Below are 21,964 nucleotides of genomic sequence, written 5' to 3'. Positions count from 1 at the left end.
CATCCTAAATTGACAGCCCAAGGGACAGGAGCCGGAATGCGCTCAGATGCGCATCCCGGCGCAGCTGTCCTTTCAGGTGGCCAGCGCTGCGCTTTCAACGCTGCCACCTGAACTGCAATTTAAAGGGACTCTTCTGCTTCTTCAGGCACATACTTAGCAGAGAATGCACCTGAAAAGCCTTAAGGTTAATAAATTCTTGAACGAGATACTATTTTCTAAGCAATATTCTCAAACACTGGGAATAAAACAGTTTATAGACCAGTCTTCAAACAAAGCTTGAGTCATCCAGGATTTGGGGTTGGATCAGTAGTGGACAGGCAGGGTGTACTTATTAATGTTTTTCAATGCATGGGGATTCTCGGAGTGGTAAATTGGGAAAGGCTTTAGCTTAAAACCAGCAACATTACCTCCAAGTAACAAGGTCATACGTTCCTTAAATCCTGACATGATTTTAGCATCTTTATGAATGTACATTCGTTCCAGCATCCTCGTCCAAAAAAAGTCCTGTTTCATCAACATTGAAAATTTACTCAGGTAGATATCCTTCTTCACATATTAATTTATCCAAACTTTCAATGAACTTTTCAGCAGCTGCTTCTCTTGTGACTTGAATGTTGTGCAAGCTGTATCTTCTTTTAAATCTAAGAACCATCCATGACTTGCTGTGAAGTTCTCAATGTAATCCTCTCCCTCTTGCTTCTTCAGGTCTTAAAAAGACTTTGAGCCTTCACCTAAATTGTAAGTTTAGTGGTACCTGTACACGTTTTGAATTTTATCATTAATCTACAACATCTAACTTTTCCATTTCTTGGATGGACCTTTGTCGTTGCTTTGTTATTATCATAGACTTCATACTTGCCAAAATGTCGAATGGAACAACTGTAGATCATGTGCAATCACATTAACCTTTTTATCCTCCTTCATATTGTTTGATTACCTTAATTTTCAATTGCAAATCAAGTGTCTTTCTCGGCTTCTTGCCATATCTATCAGCAGGGGATGTGTTTTTCCTTTTGCTTGTCATCTTCATTATTTAAACAATAATGGTTTAATTCAGCATGAAAATTCATTAATTTACTTGAATAACATGCACTTACCAAATGGCAACTGAGAGATGCTATGATATCGTCTAATGATCACTACCATCTGCAAGCACTGGTGGACGTACGACCAAGTGTAATTTTTATATTTGCATATATTATTTAAAAATTTATACAGAGCAATAAGTTTTCAATGATTCAAAATGCTCTGGACCGGATGTGTATTAGTTAACTACAATTTCTGGATATCTGAGAAATGCTTTTAAGCAGCCCAGCATAAGCAGCAGAAAATTGTATTGGCCATTGCCGATCCTGACACCACCACAGCCCCCCCCCAAACTCAACCTGCCTGGGAGCCCAAGGTTCCCGCTCGGATCTCCCAAAACCTCCCTATTGCTGTGTCGAACCTGCCCGGGGAGCCCAAGGTTCCTGCTCGGATCTCCCAAAACCTCCCTATTGCTGTGTTGAACCTGCCTGGGGGAGCCCAAGGTTCCCGCTCAGATCCCCAACACCTCCCCATTGCTGTGTCAAACCTGCCTGGGAGCCTGAGGTCCCCGCTCGGATCTCCCAAAACCTCCCTATTGCTGTGTCGAACCTGCCCGGGGAGCCCAAGGTTCCCACTCGGATCCCCAACACCTCCCCATTGCCAAACCTGCCTGGAAGCCTGAAGTCCCTACTTTGATTCCTGACACCTCCCTACTGCCGTTGCTGAACCTGCCCGGGAAGCCCAAGGTCCCTGCTCTGATCATAGCCTGTCACCATGTCAACATAAAAAAAGAACAAAAAACAAGGGAAGGTTTCTCAAGCATGCAATAAAGTTTGATTCTTACTGTGACTACAAGAGAACTCCGCTGGGTTCAAAATGACATTAACATCCTGTCAGTCCCATTTGAGTAAACAACAGCTCCATTGGATTCAAAATAGCTCTAACAGCACATCAGAGCTCCAGTTGAGCAAGGCAGGTTTTAAAAAAAATAACTTATTTTCAACTTGTGATATCATGTTGCCACTGAAAACCTTTGCGGATAACAGAATTGTGGAAAAGTGGTTTTCGGATAATCAGAAACATGCTGTATTTTTTGGGTCTTATGCAAGGATGGTCATAAGATGGTAAGAAGGGGAAAGGCTGTATGTGAAACCATCCAAATCAGATCATATCTGTTATATCACAAATGAAATATTTTGCACATTTCATTGTACTAGGGCCAATTACTCGCTAATGTTTAAAGACAATTTTCATTATCTTCAGAATCCACAAATTAGTTTTCATACAGAGTAAATTCTCTGCTATGATCAACAAAAGTTTTAAAATTCTTAATAAGATCAGCCTTGGGAAGAATAACCTTTTGTCTCTCAATTTTGGATTGTTAAGTTATTAAGTTTTGGACAGAAAGGTGATGCAGCTCAGCAGTGCACCATGCACCTATTTACAGACCTCAGGCATTCAGGCTAGTATGGTTGTGAATACTTCCAATATGTACATGTCACATGTACCAAGATTCAGTGATAGACTCACCAAATGATGTGACTTCAGGATCTGAATAAGCCTCATTGGGCTCCTATTTTCTATTCGACTTTCTCTCAGGGTGTCCAAAAAAACTGATGCAAAAAGCAAAATTAATTTTCTGATCTTTATTTAAAAAGGTTGGAAAATTATAAAATTATTTAGTTTCACAGGACAACATGAACTTCACTGCTGATGCAAATCTAATAATATCACTTTTTTAAAAAAAGTTAAAACTCAGTGCAAGGAAGTTATAATTTGTTCAGTTCGTGTTTATAGCTGAGCACCAACTGACTGCAAGAGGTAGTATCAGTTATGTGAATATTCTCATCCGCTTTTAGCTTTTAAAAATATACTCTTGATACTTTCAACATAAACGTACCTCATCATTTTAACAAGTGTGGCTATGTACCAGCCAATTTTATTTTTGAAAAATTGAATACCAATGGACTGAGAGCCCAATTATGTGGTCAGGAAAAAAAATCCTTGTACATTTCTTTCCAATTATCTTTTCCACCTTAATGTTACATTTAGTTGGGACCTGCATGATTCATAATGTAAAATTACTTAACTAGGAGGTTCCAACTTTGTCTTATGATGCAACAAAGCCAAGTTCATTAGGAATGAACTAATGTGCTCCAAAGAAAATCATTTATGTTCAACAGTAGCTAAATTTATGAATGTGATTGAGTTAGGAACAGTCAATATCAATTGAATTTCAAAAATCCAATGGTATTTTTCATGTTGGTTAGTCGATCAATATTTTTGAGAAGCTTCAAATTGAGGTCTGCGGCTGCTATCGGTGTTAAAATTTGTTGAAAATAGGGATTATTACACAGACGTAGATACAGATGCAGAAGAAGAGGAGGAAGAAGACCAAGAATTTCAAAGGAAAGAAGGTGGTGGACAAAGTTTAGATAAAGCCTTTTTCGAAGAACAAATGAGGTCTTTAAAAGAATGGCCATCATTAGAATTTAGTTCAATCAAAAGAAAAATGAAAACAGCTGAAGACAGAATGCAAAGCTTAGAGTTGGTCATGACTAAAATAAGGAAAAGAGTAGAAAATGTGGAACAAGATAAATGAATTAAGAGGGATGTTGGAAGAGTGAAAAAAAATTAAAAGAGACAAGATTTATTGTCAAAAAATTGACGTATTGGAAAACTACAGTAAGTGAAACAGCATAAAAATAGTGGGCCTGAAAGAAGGCAAAGAAGGGTCAGATATGAAGGAATTTATAAAAGGATGGATCCCAAAAGTGCTGGGAATGACAGATTCACATGAAGAAATAGAAATCGAAAGGGCGCATAGAGCGCCTGTACTGAAACAGCCGCCACATCAAAAACTGAGATCCATATTGGTAAAATTTCTAAGATATATGACAAGAGAAAACATACTGGAGCACGCAAGAAAGAGAAGACAATAAGCCTTTGGAATATAAGGGACAAAAAATATTTTTTTACCCGGACACAAGCTTCGAACTTTTATTCAAGAAGAGGAAGAAATTCAACACAGCGAAAACAATCTTATGGAAAGAAGGGTATAACTTTATATTAAGACATCCAGCAGTACTCAAAGTATTTATTCCTGGGGAACGGAATAGACTGTTCTCAGACCCAAAGAAAGCCCAAGAATTTGCTGAACATTTGCAGGACAGGAGGAGAGGAGGAGGAATGACAAGAAGGATGACCGGCAAGAAAATATACAAAAATATATAGTAAGGATAATGTATATATAAAGATTTAAAGATGGATAAGAGAAGGGGAAAAAAAAAGCTTTGTTATAAGTATAGGAAAATAGTGTTCTCTGGGCTGGGGGTGGGAGAATAATGGTCACTGTGAAATCGGTTGACGCTTGCGAGTAAGTTCACAAACTGAATGGAAAGGGGAGTTGTGGTTGCCGTCAAGGTTACAGGAGGCAATCCAAGGAGGGGAGGTTTATTTGGGGTTAAAGGGTTATTGCTTGTGGGGATTGTTGGGGAATTTCATGTCTTAAGTGCGTTGTCATATATTGAGATTAAAAAGGAAAACTTAAAAAACGGTACTGGAAAAAAAGGGGATGGAGGTGGTGAAGAGGCAGAAAAGAAGTGAAAATAAAGATACAAGATGGCCATGTTGGACTATATGACTATAAACATTAATGGAATATATAACCAAGTTTAAGTGTATCCCAATGGGAAAAAAAATCACATATAATTTAAAAGACAAAGTTACAATGTTTGAAAAAAACCTGGGAACCATGTATGGAACATAACAGAAAGAGCAGGCCTTGGACCACCACCACCTAAAATAAACTCGATCAGATTTAATGTGAATAAGTAGATGATATGTCTTTTTTGTTTGTATTCCTTTTGTATAAAGATATTGTTTTATTGTATTTTACATGTTCAATATTTACTGTTTTTGGAGGGGGTTGGGAAGGGGGAAGGGAGGGATGGGGAAAAAAAGAGAAAATGTCACTGAATATTTAAAGAGATTCATCTGTAAATATATTGGTTGATATGGTTCATAGTGCAATAAATAAAGAATTACAAAAAAAAATAGGGATTATTTAGAAAAAGCCCAGTAATGAAGATTGACAAATAATCTCCCCGCAGTTAAGAACTCTTGTCAGGTCAATAATAGACATACAACATTACTGCACACTACAGGGCCCTCAGCCACGATGTTGGATCAGCCTATATAAACCTACACGCAACAATCTAATTTTTCCCACCTCACACCCATAACCCTCTTTTTCTTAGAGCCATGTGCCTATCTAAGAGTTTTTTTTGTCTTTATTGTACCAGCTATTCCACCGAGATAGGTAAACTGGTTGACCGTTTTGAGTTTTGTGTGCCCGATGGAGATGTGGGGGGGCTGGTAGTCATGGTGGGGAGCTGGCTGATGGAGGACCTCAGTTTTCTTCAGGCTACCAGCCCCCCCACATCTCCATCGGGCACACAAAACTCAAAACGGTCAACCAGTTTACCTATCTCGGCTGCACCATTTCATCAGATGCAAGGATCGACAATGAGATAGACAACAGACTCGCCAAGGCAAATAGCGCCTTTGGAAGACTACACAAAAGAGTCTGGAAAAACAACCAACTGAAAAACCTCACAAAGATAAGCGTATACAGAGCCGTTGTCATACCCACACTCCTGTTCGGCTCTGAATCATGGGTCCTCTACCGGCATCACCTACAGCTCCTAGAACGCTTCCACCAGCGTTGTCTCCGCTCCATCCTCAACATCCATTGGAGCGCTTTCATCCCTAATGTCGAAGTACTCGAGATGGCAGAGGTCGACAGCATCGAGTCCACGCTGCTGAAGATCCAGCTGCGCTGGGTGGGTCATCACGTCTCCAGAATGGAGGACCATCGCCTTCCCAAGATCGTGTTATATGGCGAGCTCTCCACTGGCCACCGTGACAGAGGTGCACCAAAGAAGAGGTACAAGGACTGCCTAAAGAAATCTCTTGGTGCCTGCCACATTGACCACCGCCAGTGGGCTGATATCGCCTCAAACCGTGCATCTTGGCGCCTCACAGTTTGGCGGGCAGCAACTTCCTTTGAAGAAGACCGCAGAGCCCACCTCACTGACAAAAGGCAAAGGAGGAAAAACCCAACACCCAACCCCAACCAACCAATTTTCCCCTGCAGCCGCTGCAACCGTGTCTGCCTGTCCCGCATCGGACTTGTCAGCCACAAACGAGCCTGCAGCTGACGTGGACTTTTACCCCCTCCATAAATCTTCGTCCGCGAAGCCAAGCCAAAGAAAAAAAGAAAATTCCACCAATGCATTCCAGGCACCTACTTCTCGATGTAAAAAAAAACTTAGCTCTGTCATATCCTCTAAATTTTCCTCCAAAAACCTAAAATTCCCTCTTTGCTATTTTTGCCCTGGGGAAATAAGTCCTAGTTATCCACCCTATCTACACCCCTCCTTTATTACTCCTAGACCTCCTTTATTACTCCTCATCCTTCATCAGTCCAAAGAAAAGCCTTTAGCTCTATCAGCCTTGCTTCATAGGATACGTTCTCCGATCCTGGGAAATCTCTGCACCCTCTCAAAGCATAGACATGCTTCATATAATGAGAAGACTATAGCTTAATGCAATATTCCCAAGTTTGGTCTAACCAGTTTTATAGTGCTGCCATTTCCTCCTGGCTCCTGAACTCACGAAGGCCAACACTCCATATGCCTTTTTAATCACCCTTTCAAACTTGAGGGATCTATGGACCTGAACCATAACATCCGCACAAGAATCCTGTTACAGGTAGTCCCCGACTTATGACCATCTGCACATATGATCAAATTTTTTTATAAATATATTAAAATATCAAATTTATGTGGTTTATGTTGTATTTCACAAACTATAACAGGGAGACAGGGCATGTAAGAGCCAAAATGTATGTACTTCCCTTGTTAGTTGGTGTCCTGGGGCTGGGCTCAGCCATCTTGATTCCTGAGTAAATGCACGAGTCTTCGGTAGGCGCATGCGCGGTGGATTCATATATCGGAGTTCAATTGGCACATGCGCAAGAGTTAAGTGCACTGATATTTAATTTGCGACCTTAACTCTCGTACATGTGCCAACTGAACTCCCAATACATAAATTTACCATGCATTTGCAGTGGGTTTGCGTTTTGCAGTTCAATTAGCGCATGTGCAAGAGTTAAGAATGTGATTTCAATATTGTTAGGACGCTTTACTCTCACACACACGCCAACTGAACTCCAATATTTGAACCTACTGAAGTCTCACGCATGTGCCAACCGAAGACTTGCACATGGTGACAGGAATCATGTTGGCCAGGCCCACCCCCAGAAAGCTGACTAACAAGGTAAGCATTGACCAGAATGTGGATTCACCAAGGTTGATATGCAGGAAGCTTTAAGGTGTTATCGTCAAATGTACGATGAAAAAAAGATTTAATTTAAAAATTTCAGTATTCCACATGTGGACACAATTCTAACTTGCGTCCATTCCAAGATACGACCAATTCTTTGGTCCCCATTACAGTCATAAATCGGGGACTACTTATATTAACTGAGTACCCCACCTCCAAAGTTCAGCCTTCCAAAGCCTCCTACTTATTCAGATTGACACCACCCAATTCTGTCTATATCCTGTTGTAACCTCCACAACACCTCCAGCTCTGAAGATGACATGCCAGTGCCTCTACTCACAGGTATGAGGAGATTTGGCATGTCAAAAACTTTAATGAATTCCTCCAAATGTACTGTGGAAAGTTGCATCATTGCTCGTTTGGAAACTGAAGGTTGCGGAAAGTGGCAAACCTAGTCAAATACATCGCAAGACACTGACCTCCTGTTTATTAAACGCATCTCTGTGAAGCATTGCTTCAAGAAGGCAGACAAAGGATCCCCATCACTATGGTTGCAATTTCTTCTTACTGCTACCTGCAGGCAGAAAGAACAAAAAGCTGAAGACCAGCACCTTTAGGTTCAATAATTGTTTCCCAACCGCTGAAAGGCTTTTGAAGTTCCTCATTCTACCCTAACCCCAGCCATTACCCTAACTCTAGGACTCCCAATAAATCTGCCCTATTTTCTTGCACATACTGCAACAGAGAATATTTATTTCTAATTTTATGTTTAATATCTCTTTTTTGGCCTTGGCAATATTGTAGTAATTTTTACTATTTTCATTGGACTATCTTGCCTACCTTTACAGCTGCAGCAAATAAGAATTTATGTGCATCTGTTCATCACACTTGTAATGACAATAAACTCACCATAATCAATAAATGCATATTTATCGTTTTATCCATTTGAACTATGAATACCATTGTTTGACATTTATACAAACTACAATGATTCAATATCAGAATTTATTGTCATGACTACATCACAAAATGTGTTTTGTGGCAGCATCACAGTGTAAACATTCAATATAAACCAGCTTACAAAATAAATAAAAATAATGCAAAAAAAGTAAAAGTAAGGTGGTTATAAGATTATGGCTCATCGGTCATTCAAGAAATCATGGCAGTGGGGAAGAAGCTGTCCTTGTGGCGCTAAGTTCTCATCTTCAGGCTCTTGTATCTTTTCCCCGATGGTAGCAGGGTGAAGAGGGCATGGCCTGGGTGGTGGGGTGTCCTTGAGGACAGAGGCAGCTTTCTTAAGATTCTGCCTCTTGTTGATGTCCTCCATGGAGTGAACACTGGTTCTCGTGATGTCGCAGGCCAAGTTAAAACCCTTCTGGATTTTTTTCTTGTCCTGATCGTTGGGACCTTTGTACCAGACAGAGATGCAACCAGCCAGAATGCTCTCCACAGTACATATGTTGAGGTTTGAGTCTCTGGTGACCTACCGAATCTCCCTGAACTCCTCACAAAGTATGGCTGCTGGCGAGTGTTGATGATTGCATTGACATGGAGGGTCCAGAACAGATCCTTTGAGATGATGACACCCATGAGTTTGAAGTTCTGGACGCTCTCTACTGCTGACCTCGATGGTTCATGTTCTCCTGATTTCCTCCTAAAGTCCACAATCAGCTCCTTGGTTTCGCTAATCTTGAGTACAGATTGTTAGTGTTACATTACTCAACTAACTGATCTAACTCCCTCCTCTATGCTTCCTCATTGCAGTCTGTGATTCTGCCAACAACTGTGGTGTTATCAACATATTTGTCAATAGCATTTGAATTGGACCTAGCACACAGTCATGGGTGTAGAGTGAATGGAGCAGTGGGCTAAGTGTGCATCCTTGAGGTGTGCCTGTGTTGATTTGTCATTGAGGAGACGTTGTTTCCAATTCATACTGACTGCGGTCTTCCAATGAGGAAGTCAAGGTTCCTGTTGCAGAGGCTGAAGGTTTGGAGCTTCTTGACCAGCACTGAGGGAATAAGGGTGTTGAAAGCTGAGCTGTAATCGATGAAGAGCAGTCGTGTGTATGAGTTGCTGTTTTCCAGGTGATCCAGAGCTGAGAGGAGAGCCAGCGACATTACATCTGCTGTGGAGTGATTGTGAAGGTAGGCAAATTGCAGTAGGTCCAGATCTTTGATTAGGTACAGGCTAATTTCTGGCCATGACCAGCCTCTCAGAGCACTTCATCCCAGCAGATATGTGGGATGTGACATTTCCCACTCCTCTTTCGGACGCCGGGAACCTCTGACTTGAGCATTGAGGGATTGAAAATGTCCTGGATGTTTCGATGGAACAAACGTTCAGTGCTCTAATTAATGTGAGGACGCTCACTTTGTCAGGTTTGGTGTGGCCGTCTCTGGGTGGGACGGGGGAGGGGAGGCCGCTGCGGTTCTGCCCGCTCCCCCATCTGTCACCCGGCGCCGGCGGCTGGACAGCTGGCGGCCCAGCAGCCCCATCCCCTCCAATGGGGCTCGGGTGTGTTCACGGAAATAAATATTTTACTTGGGGGGGGGGGGGGGTGGGGAGGGAAGGGAACATTCAGCCCCCAGCGTCCAGCTGGAGCTGAGGCACCATCCGGCCAGCGGGGGCAACAGGCCGCCCGGCGGGAACTACGTTGCGCACGTATGGAGACGCGAAACCAGCGGTTGCGAGGCGGAGTGCGATGGGGGTGGGTAAAATCACTCCGCCCGCCGGCCTTTACAGCGGCGGCGGTGACCCTCACACGGCCCGCTCCGAACCCAACCTCTCGCTCCCGCCGCCTGGTCCGCGCTGAGCCAGCGGTGCTTCAGCGTTTGATAGAGAAGGGGAGACCGATCGCTGGCACCGGCAGACCCTCCGTTGTTTGGCGAATTTTTACCGGTGTTCATGCTGTCACTGTCCCGCCTTCCCCTCGGGGCTTCGGACGATTCGCGGTCCCGGGGTAGGAGAGGGGGGTGGGGGGGGGGCGGGGGGGAAAGAGCCGGGCACCTCGCGCAAGCGCACTCAGCCAACCGCCCCACCGTGCATGATGTAATGGTGCGAGCCAACTGCACCTGCGCTCCGCGTGCATCGGTGGCGTCACGTTGATTGGCGGGGCATCGGCCCAACCGCTAGGTGTTATCGGTCCGAAGACTGGGTGGTAGTTGACGAATGAGGGGAGCGCAGGGGCGGGAAGTTGTGCGCCGGCCCGGAATGGGACTCCATTCGGCGGTAATGAGCGTCATGTCGGCCACTGCTCAGCTCTGCTGGCCCATCCTGCTGACAAAATGGCGCCCGCTGTCCTCTGCCTCGGCCGGCGTAACGCTCAGCCCTGAGGGAAGGTGCGAAGGGAGGGGAGCTCTGATGTTTCGCGGGATGACCGTCTGCTGCAAGCGGTTGGCTGCGATGGCGCTCGGTGTCGGGCGCTGCAGGCGGCTTCTCGGTGCCGGGCTGGCTCGCTTAGGAGGCCCGTCCGTGCCGCCTGCCAGCCCCCGGTGCCCACAGTGTGGTGCAGGGAGAAGATGATCGCTGTCTTTTGCTGTCACCGCCTGTGCCGGGGCAGACAGACTTTGCCACTGAGGCTCACCGTGAGCTGCTGTCTTACCCCCTACCCCCCCCCACTCCCTCCCACTCCGGTCTGGCAGGGGATCGACGCATCGCTCCATGTCCCTGTCCGCCGGCAGACGGAGGGCACCCGCTGCACTGCACGTGTATTTACCGGGATGACAATCTCTTGTAAACAGGAGGGATTTCAGCTTGCCAAACTGATCACCACATTGATATGTAGAGAGAATAACTGGCCAGTATTGTGGACTTTTCCACCTGCTACTCTGACTTTGATGTTTTGTGCACAGGCCACGTTTAATATTGTTTTCCTTTTGCTTTACAGGATTAATGACTAGTGAGAGTCCTTTGGAAACCTGTTTGTTGAACCTGCAGAAGATTAGTCTTTTTATTCACTGACGTGTTTTGATTGATAGTTTTGACTGACAAGCATGTTGCAGATGTCAGCGCCAAAACCTGTTCTAGTCGTTCCTTTGGTGAATTATGAAGAGCTTTTGAATCATGGCATGGAACTGCTTGAACAAAGAGTGGAGGAGTAACTTATTTGCCTTGAATCTTGTTTGAGCAACCTATGGTCAACCATGGTAAAACTTGCAAACCCATTGTACACTGAATGGATTCTAGAAGCTATCCAGAAGGTGAAAAAGCAAAAGCAAAGACCATCGGAAGAGAGAATTTGTCATGCAGTATCTTCTTCACATGGATTAGATAGAAACACTGTTCTGGAGCATTTAGAGCTCAGTGTGAAAGATGGTACTATACTGAAAGTTACAAACAAGGGGCTTTCATCCTACAAGGATCCAGAAAAACCTGGGCGTTTTACACCTGTTAAACCGTGCAGTCTTTCAAAATCCACACAAGGATGTACATCCAGAAATTGTATTGATCTAAGTAACGTGGACTGGAATAAGATACTCAAGAGAGCAGTTGAAGGATTGGCAGAACCAAATGGTTCCTCACTAAAGAACATAGAAAAATATTTGAGAAGCCAGAGCGATTTGGATACTATTACCAGCAGTTCCACTTTTCAACAGCGATTGAGGTTAGCCACCAAACGTGCTGTGAATAATGGGAGAATATTAAAGGATGGTCCACTTTACAAGGTGAATTATGGGAGTGCAGGAGGCAAAGGAGCAGCAAAATACAATATTTCTCCTTCATCTCTTCTGCCAGTCAACCATCTTCCTCATGAAAAAGAAAAGGTAAGTATGAAGAGGTGGAAAAATGACCCAATCATTTCTCTTGTTCAGTTTTAAACTGTTTTTTAAAAAAGTGACTGATGCAAGGATCTGTTGTTATAAAGGATCCGGAAGTAAGATGCATCATCAAAGCAAATAGCTCAGATTACATGAAAACATTTGAGATTTTGTGTGTGCATTTCAGGTAAAATTCCAAATAAGATTAAATGAAACAATAGATGTCTTAGAGTCACATTATTAGTGTGGTGAGCTGTACTTTCAAATAGTTGGCCACTCAATTCTACACAGTTCAAACCCTGAATGATGATGTAATGATTTCAGACTTGTTGAAAAGAATTAAAGAGGCATTTAACAAATGGATTGTTTTTAAATGATCAGAAGAGGTGCTGAGGATCCATTAATCACTGTAAGCTCCCAGGAAAGTGGTTGTTCTTGTGTACCTAAGAGGACTGTGATTAATTACAAATGAATATTTGCTGAGTTCACCTATTATGAAAAGTTTGACCCCTAAAGGTCAAAGGTTAAGGAGACTTCAAATGAGTTGGCTGAACTTGCCTTTCATTTTCTTGGACTATTCTATCAACACATTGCAGGGTATTGCAAAAGAAGGAAAAGAATGCTGTTTCTACGGTATGCATCATTGTTTCAGGATCTCAAGGATGATCAAAGCCAATTAAATTACTTTTGAAATGTCACTATTACCTCGGCAAATGTGGCAACAATTTGCATGCAGTAAGGTCTAAAAAAAAAACTAATGAAATATGTTTGACAAATTGTCTGAGGGATAAAGAATTGTGATAATGCTGGGAAAATTTTATAGAACATGGACTTTTATTTCTGATCATACAGAATGTCACAAAAAACACTTTTGCCAAAGCTTTGAAGCATCATAACCAAGTGCGTAAGCAAAAGCAACAGCATTTTCTGCTCGTGATGATATCAGTGATTAGCAAGTTGAAGGAATGTTTTGGAAGCAGGTTGGCAAAGTAATTATCAAGTCAAGTCACCTGTATTTGTTGTCCATACCCTGCTCGCACGGTAAAGATGAAATAATGTTTCTCCAGGACCAGGGAGCATATTTACATAAATATAAGAATAGAAGTTAAACAGTTTAAAATATTAAGACATATACAGTAACAGTTCACGGTACCCTATCCCCAAATGTTCTGGGAGTTCAGGAATCTGATGGCTTGGGGGAAAAGCTGTTGCCAAATCTGAACATAAGGGTCTGAGTGCTGCAGTACCTCCTACCAAATGGGGTGAGTGGAGTCCTTCACAATGTTTATTGTCTTTCACCTTCATTGAGTGTTGTAAATGTCCTTCATGCCAGGTGGAGAGCCTGTCCTCTGCAGGGTCTTGCGGTCAGAGGAGGTACAGTTTCCAAACCAGGCCGTGATACAGTTGCACAGGATGCTCTCAGTACATCCTCTATAGAACGTTGTGAGGATAGAGGGAGAAGATGAACTTTCCTCAGCCTTTGCAGGAAGTAGAAGCGCTGCTGGACTTTCTTGGAGCTTGTGTTAAGGGACAATGTGAGTCTCTCCACCAAGTGCATCCAAAGAACTTGATACTCTTGATGACCTCGACGGTGGAGGTCACTGTCAGCAGAGTATGGTCCTCCCCAGGTCCTCTTGAAGTCGACAACCATCTCTTTTGCGTTCAGATACAGGTTGTTGGTTGTTTTGTAGGTCAGTAGAATGAACAGCAGTAGACTCACCACATAGCCCTGGGGTGGGGGGGGCATGCTCAATGTGATAGTCTTGGAGAAGTTGTTACCGATCCAGAGTGCCTGAGGTCTCCCTGACAGGAGGTCAAGAATCCATTTGCAGAGGGGAGTGTTTAGACCCAGCAGGCTCAACTTCCTTGTCAGGTACTGTGGTATGATTAGGCCCTTTCAAACTGCTGTGTGAAATGGGGTTAACTGGGCAATTTGCCCGGTTAGTGCCTCAGTTATGCAGCAGTTAGAAAGGGTCTGACCTGGTCAACCCCTCAGAAGTCAGGAACCCAGTTAAACTTACCTCGGTCACATCCACAGGCAATTTGAAAATGAAAATGCCCACGAGTCACCGGGCAGCCAGCATCCAAACATCCAGCGTCTTCTGGTGGGTATGTGATGTGTCGTTGTGGGGGCGGGATCTCCCTTAAATTGCCAGGTTGTCGATTTAATGGGTAAATCCCTCTGCAATTAAAAAGGTGCTTCCAGCACCTTTGCCCCAGTGAAAATGCATAAATTTTAAATAATTACTCTGAAAGCAATGAAATTTATAGAATCTTCTGATTGTGGAATCTGCAGCAAATATCAATTCATCAATTGCAATAATCAATATTTTAAAATCTGATTCTTCATGTTACTTGTGAAACAAAATACCTGTTTGTAAATGCAACTCAGCTGAGAACTTCATTGTAATGCTTTTGATGTTTTGTTCTCGTCACTGTTATTTTAAAATTATGGTGGCCATCAATACTGTTTGCAACAAGCTAAGAATCACGAAGCCTCAATTATAGGTTTTGTAATTTGAACTCTTCAATGTTGAATATTCAGTGTACTCAGTGTGGCTCCCTTTTCTACATCAGTGAGAGTAAATGTAGTTTGGGTGACTACTTCGTCGAACATCAGTGGTCTGTCTTTGGGTTGAAACTTTTAACTTCCAGTAGATGATCATTTTAATTATTCTCCCCTTCTCAACACAGATAGATCTGTCCTCATCCAATTCCAGGGTGAGGCCAAGCAGAAACCTGAGGAACAACACATATTCCTTCTAAACAGCCTTAAATCCAATATATGCACATCATACTTTCTTATATTAGGTAACTTTAATCTCCATGTGGTCCCATTTTTTCCATCTCTTCTTTAAATGTTCCTTACTTTTCTCTATAATCCTTTCCTCTCTTGGTGGTCCCTCGACCTCTCCCATTTCTCCAATATCCTATCATCTCAGCCCTCTCCAGCTTCTTCCAGTCCTTGCTACATCTCCCTTTCCCACTTTAGTCTTGATTTTAAAAAGTCCTGACCTGAAATTTTGACTGAGTAGTAACCATGGATGGTGCAAAACCTGCTTAGTTCCTCTCTCACAGCTCATTTTTTTGCTCAAGATTCCAGCAGCTGCAGTTTTTATCTTTGTAATTTAGAGATACAGCATGGTAATTAACCTACAAACACTGTACATGTTATTTGGAGGATGGGAGGAAACTGGAGCACCTGGACAAAACCCACATAGACATGGGGAGAGCATCCAAACTCTTTGCAGACTGCCAGATTCTAACCCGGGTTGCTGGGACTGCAATAGTATTTTACTAACTGCTATGCTAATCGTGCCAGCAGTTTTCTTTTGTTCTGTTTCATTTGCTTGCTTTGTGATTACCAAGCATAATCAGTGACTTGAGTGTAAACATTATGCATCTTAATCCCCCTCAAAGTAAGCTTCATCCAAACCCTGGAAATGGGTTTTGTGTATCAAAGTTTAATTCCATCTCAAACCCCTTCTCTGTAGGTTGTTTCTGCATGCTTGATGATGATATGGAAAATATGATGGAAATTATAATTGACGCAGAGAATAAAGAACTCATATTTTGAAAGCATTTTCCTTTAGGTTGGGTTATTGAAATAAACAGTTAACGAATTATTCTTTATGTAATCATTGTTATATGGGAAACAGAGATGCTCAGTTTCTGCAGAGTAGTGTTCATTATTAGTGTGACAATGGTTAAGTCATCAATATTTGGTCACCTTAATACAAGAAAGATATCAATAAGATAGAATGAGTGCAGGGAAGATTTACTAGGATGTTGCCAGGACTTCAGAAACTGAGTTACAGAGAAAGATTAAATAGGTGAGGTCTTTATTCCCTCGAGCATATAAGAATGACGGGAGATTTGATAGAGGTATTTAAAATTATGAGGGGGGTAGACAGGAGTAAATGTAGGTAGGCTTTTCCATTGAGGTTAGATGAGATACAAACCAGAGGAGATGGGTTAAGAGTAAAAGGGGAAAAGTTTAGGGGGGGACATCTTCTCACAGAGAGTGATGGGGGCGTGGAATGAGCTTCCAGATGAAGTGGTGAATGTGGACTAAATTTTAACACTTAAGAAGTATTTGGACAGGTATGTGGATTAGAGAAGTATGGAGGGCTATTGACTAGGTACAGGTCAGTGGGACTAGGCAAAAAAAAATGGTTCGGCACAGACAAGGGTCAAAGAGGCCTGTTTCTGTGCTGTAATCTTCTATGGTTCCAAATATTGTTAAATAGTAAGTCTCGGAGAGATTGTATGAATGGTTTATCGGTCATTCAGCGGTCTTACTGCCCGTGGAAAGAAGCTGTATCTTAGCCTGGTAGTTCTGGCTCTGATACTTCTGTATCTCTTTCCCGACAGGAGTAACGAGAAGATGCATGTGCAGGTTGATAAGTTCTTAACGATTTTACATGCCCTCTTCAATCAACGATCCTGGTAGATCACATCGATAGGGGAGAGAGACCCTAGTGATCCTCTCTGCTGCTCTTACGGTCCTGTGGCTTGACCTCTGATTTAATGCTCTTCGGCAACCATACCACACTGTGATGCAGCCAACCAGGATGCTCTCAATAGAGCACCTGTAAAAGTTGGCAAGATAGTGGCCGGTAGCCTTTGCCTGCCTCCATCTTCTCAGGAAGTGCAGAAGAGGGAGAGATCTGTCTGAAATAGTCCTGTAAAATTTTAAGTGGTGAGTGTATGTTGGCATTGAAGTTGACAAAATTGTCAAACTGCATTGGCACATGAGATAGCGGCAATGCAGTTGTCGATGTGCATCAATCTTTCTCTCTAAGATCCCCCCTCCTATCTCCCCTCCCTCCCCCCACCTTCAAGGATCTATCCTCCAGCAGCTTTTTGTTTGCTTAAGATTTCAGCATCTACCTGCTGAAATAGAAAGAATGAACTTTTGATGTTGTTTACAATGTAATGGCACTAATATATGACACAACAATGTTAAGGGTCACTTTTATAAAAATGCCTTTCACAGTTTTTGGATATTCCTCCAATCTTCACAATGCACCTATTACCAAAATGCAAGTACAGAATGCTGTCAGAATTTGCACATGTCAAGCTCCACTGTCCAAAGACAGCATAGTGTGCGAGGGTTAAACTAACTTGGTCAAAGGGTAGCAAGCTCAGAAAAGCCAGAAGCAAGAGAAACCAAGCTAGAAGTGCAGGCAAATAAATGAGCAGCAGAAATGAAGGCAAGCAGCAGAGAGAGTTAGAATATGGAAATCTCTTAAAAAGATATATTTAAAGGCACTATGTGTGTGTTTATGGCCTTGTCTGCAGTTAAATGGATAAATAGCCACGTGGGTGTGATTTGAGGGTATGGGGTAATCAAAGTTGGGTCTGAGTACTTCAGGTTATTTGATAAAACCCCTGGTATCCAGCACTGATGGGGGATTGGAAAATGCTGGATAATTGAATTTTCCGGTTGCTTGAGGTTGTGTGCTGTGTGGATTGGTGAACTAACTGTAAGGCGTGCCAATTTTAAACCCGTATTTTTTACCTTTTTCTGTCGCATGAGTTGCAGGTGGTTTGAATTCCAGATAACAGGTGTTTTACTGTACAGTGCCAGCTCCCCACCATGACCACCAGCCCCCCCACATCTTCATTGGGCACACAGAACTCAAAACGGTCAACCAGTTTACCTACCTCGGCTGCACCATTTCATCTGATGCAAGGATCGACAAAGAGATAGACAACAGACAACAGATCGAAAAGGCAAATAGCGCCTTTGGAAGACTACACAAAAGAGTCTGGAGAAACAACCACCTGAAGAAACACACAAAGATCAGCGTGTACATCACCAACATCGAAGTACTCGAGCTGGCAGAGTCCGCAAGCATCGAATCCATGCTGCTGAAGACCCAACTGCGCTGGGTAGGTCACGTCTCCAGAATGGAGGACCATCGCCTTCCCAAGATCATGTTCTATGGCGAGCTCTCTACTGGCCACCGAGACAGAGGTGCACCAAAGAAGAGGTACAAGGACTGCCTAAAGAAATCTCTTGGTGCCTGCCACATTGACCACCACCAGTGGGCTGATATCGCCTCCAACCGTGCATCTTGGCACCTCACAGTTCGGCGGGCAGCAACCTCCTTTGAAGAAGACTGCAGAGGCCACCTCACTGACAAAAGACAAAGGAGGAAAAACCCAACACCCAACCAACCAATTTTCCCTTGCATCCGCTGCAACCGTGCCTGCCTGTCCCGCATCGGACTTGTCAGTCACCAACGAGCCTGCAACAGACGTGGACATTACCCCTCCATAAATCTTTGTCCGCGAAGCCAAGCCAAAGAAAGATTTAAAATGTCAGCACTTTTGCCTTTTCGATGTTCACATCAATCCAAAAGCTAGAAAGAATCTTGGTTTGTCAGTTCAAGGTGTAGAATTAGAATCTGTTTGGACTGAACAAAAGCTGGAGGCCACAAGCAGGTAAGTTAAATAGTCTCTTTAATTCCCTATTCTTTCGCTCCCCTAATCTGTCTGTGTCTTCTGCACTGTAGCAAAGAGGCTCAACGAAACCGAGGAACAACTCTGTGGACACGTTACATGGTATAGGGCTCAATATCAAATCCTCTAACTGTCTCTATCAGATTTGGCCAATGTTGCCTATCATCATTTAGGTTTTTTTTTCAATTGTTCAGTTTGTCCTACTGGGTATTTTCCGTCGTCTTGCATTTAGCAAAACACAACAGAGACAAAAAAGCATAATAAGACTCGAACATTGGCATTGAGTCATCTTCACTCCCCTTGTTTTCCTTTGTTCTGTCCGTATCTACCCCACTTTGTCCGCTACTGAAATCTAACTTGTTTACTCTCTTTCCCAGTCCTTTAAAAGGGTCTGAGACCTGAACAATTAAATGGTTATCTTTCCATAGATGTAGTTGTTGTTCTGAATGTTACCAGAATTTTCTAACTTTAGTTCAGTTTTCAATCCAAACTAAGGAACATTTGAAGGCTGTGGTAGATTGAGATTAGTGATGGATAGTGAAGTGAGATCATAAGACATAGGAGTAGAAATAGGCTATTCAGCCCATCTGGTCTGCTCCGCCATTCAGTCATGTGCTGATCCATTTTCTCACTCAGCCGCAGTGCCTCGCCTTCTCCCCATAACCTCTGATGCTCTGCCTCATCGAGAACCTGTCGATCTCTCCCTTAAATGCACCCAATAACTTGGCCTCCACAACCGCCTATTGCTTGAATGCCTGCCTGCGTTCTCTCATACCTTGATGAAGAACTCAATCCTGAAACGTTGGTTATGTATTTCTGCCATTGCTAAATAAAGGACACTGTTTGACCTCCTGAGCTTCTCCAGCATTTTGTGTTTTTTAATTTGACAATATCCTAAATGGTAGGCTAATCTAGAAAATACAGATGTATGGTGTCTTGTGATTTGATAATTTTGATGTGAAATTGGCTGGGCTAGAGAAGATGAAGGGTAGTGATGGAATGGTGTTATTCTGGCTAGAGGTCTATGACTACTGGTGTTCTGAAGGAATTGGTGTTGGCACTTCTGTTATTTGTAATTATACATAAATGACTTGAACAAAAGTAACTTGCATAGGTTAGTAAGTATACAGATAATGGAAAGATTGGTCAAGTTTCATACACTTTAGAGGGCTATCAAATAATACAACAGAATATAGATACAGATATGGCCATAGAAATGGCAGATGGAGTTTATCTGTATATAAAAAAAAATGTGAGCTGCTGCACTTTGGAAGGTCAAACATAAGGGGAGCATATGCAATTACAGGCAGGACTATCCACATAACCAAATTACAGTTTACAGCACGGAAACAGGCCATATCGGCCCTTCGAGTCTGCGCTGGTTTACTTGTACAACTCCACTAGTTTCCCCCCCTCCCTCCCACTCTGCCCATAACCCTCCAATCCCCTCATATCCATGTACACATCCAACCTTCTCTTAAATGATAGAAAGGACCCTGCCATAACTATCTTCTCTGGAAGATCATTCCATTCTGCCACCACTCTCTGAGTGAAGAAGCATCCTCTAACATTTCTTCTAAAGTTTTGCCCCCTTACCCTTTTGCCCTCTTATTCCAACCTCCCCTGCCCTCAGTGGAAAGAGTCTACTCTCGTATAGTCTATCTATTACCTTCATAATTTTAAACACCTCTATCAAATCCCCTCTCAACCATTCTACATTTCAATGAATGTCCTTAATCTTTCTCTGTACTCTAGATGTTGTAAGCCAGGCAACATCTTTGTAAATCTCTGCACCCTCTCTACCTTATCTATAATCTTCCTATAATTTGGAGACCAGAACTGAACACAATACTCCAAAACTGGCCTCACCAATGCCTTAAACAGTTGTAGCATCACTTCCCAGCTCCTATACTCTATGCTATGATTTAAGAAGGCCAGCATACCATATACCTTCTTAACCATCCTGTGTACATGGGAATCCACCTTCAAAGGACTCTGTACCATAACTCCAAGTTCCCTCTGTTCCTCTGCATTCCTCAATGCCCTCACCTTAACTGCACATGTCCTTTTAGGTTATTTTTTCCAAAATGCAGCACCTCGCACTTGTCTACATTAAACTCCATCTGCCATCATTCAGCCCACTTTTCCAAACAAACCAAATCCTTCTGTAATCCGAGAAAACCTTCCTCACTATCCACCACTCCTTGTTTTCGTATAGTCTGCATATTTGCTTACCCAGTTAACCTCCCCCTCATCCAAATCATTAATATAAATGATAAACAACGGGGGGCCCAGCACCAATCCCTGAGGCACACTGCTCGTCACAGGCTTCCATCCTGACACAGTTGTTCACCATGACTCTCTGCCACCTCTGAGCCCATCTCACTATCTCTCTATTAATCCCTAGTGACTGAACCTTCCTACTAATCTTACATGCGGAACCTTATCAAAAGCCTTCCTAAAATCCAAATAGATCACGTCACTGCCCTACCTTCATCCACTTTTCTTGTCACCTCTTCAAAAAACTCAACAAGATTCGTCAGACATGACTTTCCCTTCACAAATCTATGCTGTGTGTCCCTGATCAATCCCTGACTATCCAGATATTTGTACATACTATCTAGAATACCCTCCTTAACTTTCCCCACCACCGAAGTCAAACTTACTGGTTAATAAATACTTGGCCTGCACCTTGTGCCTTTTTTAAACAATGGAACTACATTTGCAACCCTCCAATCCCGCGGCACCACCCCCTCCTCCAGAGATCGTTGAAACATCATTGTCAGAGCCCCTGCTATTTGCTCCCTGATCTCCCTTAATGTCCTGGGAAAAATCCCATCAAGATCAGGAGACATCCACCTTTATTGACCCTAGAAGCTCCAAAACCCTCTCTTACTAATCCCTATCCTTTCAATAACTAAGCCATTTGCCTCACTTATCTCACATAGTCCAATGTCCCTTTCCCTCGTGAATACAGACGAGAAAAAAATTGTTCAATATCTTCCCCCATCTCATACGGTTCCTCACATAGTCCACCATTCCCATTTTCCAGTGGACCTACCCTATCCTTAACCCTTCTTTTACTATTCTGTAAAAACCCTTACAACCCACTCTCACCTCATTAGCTATGGGGACCTCATACCTTTTTAATTTCTTTCTTAAGGTTCTTTCTGTAATCTAAGTAACGATTATACATCTCATCAATCTTTTGATTCTTATATTTAGCATAGACCTCCCTCTTATCCCAAACCAACTTCCTAATTTTTCGAGAAAACCACAGCTTCCTTGAACTTTTGGTCTTGTCTTTTGGCCAGACTGGAACATAAAGATCCTGTACTCTCAAAATCTCACCTTTAAAT

At 42.8% G+C, this 21,964-nt stretch overlaps 1 protein-coding gene and 1 long non-coding RNA gene across 9 annotated transcripts in view; one reads left to right on the top strand and one right to left on the bottom strand.

Annotated features, from left to right (window-relative positions):
• The window catches only part of LOC138736196 (uncharacterized), a 64,530-nt gene extending 54,126 nt beyond the window's left edge, over window positions 1-10,404 (bottom strand). For 2 of the 3 annotated variants that reach the window (XR_011340140.1, XR_011340139.1), the window contains exons 1-2: window positions 10,274-10,404; window positions 7,854-7,948 (exon numbers count right to left, since the gene is read on the bottom strand). This is a non-coding gene — a long non-coding RNA (uncharacterized lncRNA). The remainder of the gene's footprint in view (window positions 1-7,853; window positions 7,949-10,273) is intronic. The other variant, XR_011340141.1, reaches the window with a different exon arrangement.
• The window catches only part of kat6b (K(lysine) acetyltransferase 6B), a 145,972-nt gene continuing 133,368 nt past the window's right edge, over window positions 9,361-21,964 (top strand). For 2 of the 6 annotated variants that reach the window (XM_069885260.1, XM_069885255.1), the window contains exons 1-2: window positions 10,100-10,715; window positions 11,264-12,140. In XM_069885260.1, coding sequence (XP_069741361.1) covers window positions 11,520-12,140 — 621 coding nt within the window. In that variant the 5' untranslated portion in view covers window positions 10,100-10,715; window positions 11,264-11,519. The other 4 variants (XM_069885257.1, XM_069885259.1, XM_069885256.1 and 1 more) reach the window with 4 other exon arrangements.

Source organism: Narcine bancroftii, chromosome 6 (genome assembly GCF_036971445.1).
Source record: "Narcine bancroftii isolate sNarBan1 chromosome 6, sNarBan1.hap1, whole genome shotgun sequence".
In the NCBI taxonomy this organism is placed as follows: domain Eukaryota; kingdom Metazoa; phylum Chordata; class Chondrichthyes; order Torpediniformes; family Narcinidae; genus Narcine; species Narcine bancroftii.
Note: the sequence above shows the minus strand (reverse complement) of the source record. Positions and strands in the feature narration are given on the sequence as shown.